General features: G+C 46.1%; 1 gene segment (V, D, J or C); it reads right to left on the reverse strand.

Moving 5' to 3' along the window:
* Nucleotides 1-6: 6 nt before the first annotated feature.
* Nucleotides 7-1796, reverse strand: LOC112080201 (immunoglobulin heavy constant mu-like; the record flags this gene model as incomplete). The annotated part of the segment is given in 4 exon segments: nucleotides 7-233; nucleotides 572-886; nucleotides 1016-1300; nucleotides 1488-1796. Coding segments are annotated over 4 exon segments (1089 nt in total), but the record flags the coding sequence as incomplete, so codon positions are not given.
* Nucleotides 1797-1947: the final 151 nt, after the last annotated feature.

Genomic DNA, 1947 nt, shown 5'->3' on the forward strand with positions numbered 1-1947 from the left:
TGTGTCCCACTTATCCTTGGTGGTGGTGAAGACGCTGGTGACAGAGTAGTCGCCTTTCTGGGTTTTCTGAGGAGGGCTGGTGACCCCCTCCTGGTACTGGTTGCTGTTCACCTGCCACATGATGTAGACGTCACAGAGAGACGGGCAGACCACCAGGCACACCAGAGTCACAGTCTCCTCCTCCCTGGTGTCTTTCTCCGGGAGAAGGTGGACGGACACTGAAGGGGCTTCACCTGCAAGAGGATTGATTTGAAGGAGAAACGTTACACTCATGTACATGGAGGTACATATGAAAACCAGTATGTGAATATCAGTTTAAAATCAACCTAGTGGTCCTTAACGCTGGTTCTGGAGCAACACGGGGGTGTGCAGGTTTCTGTTCTAGTCCAACACTAACACACCTGATTCAACTAAGCAAAGGTGATGATTAGTTAATGATTCGTTGATTTGCTGACTCAGTTGTGTTAGCGCTGGGCTGGAGCAAAAGTCTGCACATCCTGTGTCTCCCTCTCAAGAACCTGGAGTATATGACCACTTATCACAATCACATTGAGATGTCTCAGTGACCTACTTTCTTTGGTGAAGAGTTCCTGAATGACCGGTTTGTCTTCACCACTCTTCATGGCAGAACACTGGACTTTGTTCACTTTGGTCCAGTCCGTCTGGTTTATGGTCAGAGTACTGACCCTGCTGTTCAGGTTGCCCTTTGATTCAATATCTTTCAGAATGATGCCACCCGTCTCGGCATGGTCGTTGACCTGCCAGGTGATAGTGGTACCAGACACTGTGTCCTGGTCTGTACCAGTAATGACACAGTCCAGCACTGCTTGGTTGTCCAAGAACACCTCTCTCACACGCGGTGGGTTCAGAGTCACCGTCAGTGGTTCTGAAAGGGAGAGCAGCAATGTGAAAGCAGGACATGTTAATGTTCCTGATGAGGAACTACACTAAATAATAGATATACTGTATGTGAGCATGACATCTATTGTAGTACAGTCTTCTCCTATATACAGACCTGTTTTGGAGATTGTCTTGATGGTGGGTGGTCCCTGGTGCTCCACCACACAGCTGTACTTGACCTTGTTGTTCCAGTCAGTGTTGTTGACCTTCAGCAGACTGCTGCCTGAGTAGAGGCCTGACGGCTGTTTGCCTACAGTAGTGATCTGGCCCTCCACCTCCATGCCATTCTTCTTCCAGGTGACAGTGACTTTATTGGGGGCGAAATCTTCAATCATACACATCAGGTACTGGGTGGTGCCAATGGGCCCCGACAGCAAAGACACTGTTGGAGACTTTGGGACTGTGTAGCGGGAGGTAAAAAAAAAATGTCTGCATGTTAATTTAACCCCTTATTGAAATAAGACATCCAGGGTAAACACCAAGTATCATTTTATAATCAGGTTTTCTAAACAGAAATAGTTTACATCCCAAACATTAAAATGCAATCTTTAGAAAAATAGAACCAACAAAAAATGCAATATAATGACCATTGATGACTGCTGTCGTTTCCGTTCCAAGATGTTCCACAGAACAATTAAAAGACTTTGAGTTTTCCCAGTCATTCTTAGCCACACGGAGCTGACTGACTCCTGTGTAGGCTCCCCCATTCTGGACTGCCGGGTACTGGACGAAGTCCGTCAGCGGACTCCCGCTGGCATCTTTCCACTTGAATGTGAGTGAGGAAGGTGAAAAGCCGGTAGCGAGACAACCGATGCTGTAGACATTGTTAGAAGCGGTTCCACAGTTCATAAGAGGGAATAGAGTAGGGGTGGCTGTGGCTGCTGCAATAAAGAAAGAAAGAAAGGTAACACTTGATTTGAATGTACAAAATGACCAGGTAACTACTAGGAATTACCATGGTAAAATGGTCATTACACAGTTATAACCTGAGAACTACTTGTTCATTTAATCTTGCACTATAAGGCACCATTTAGTTCCATGTAGTTG

The sequence above is a fragment of the Salvelinus sp. IW2-2015 genome, unplaced genomic scaffold, assembly GCF_002910315.2.
Source record: "Salvelinus sp. IW2-2015 unplaced genomic scaffold, ASM291031v2 Un_scaffold12844, whole genome shotgun sequence".
Lineage (NCBI taxonomy): Eukaryota > Metazoa > Chordata > Actinopteri > Salmoniformes > Salmonidae > Salvelinus > Salvelinus sp. IW2-2015.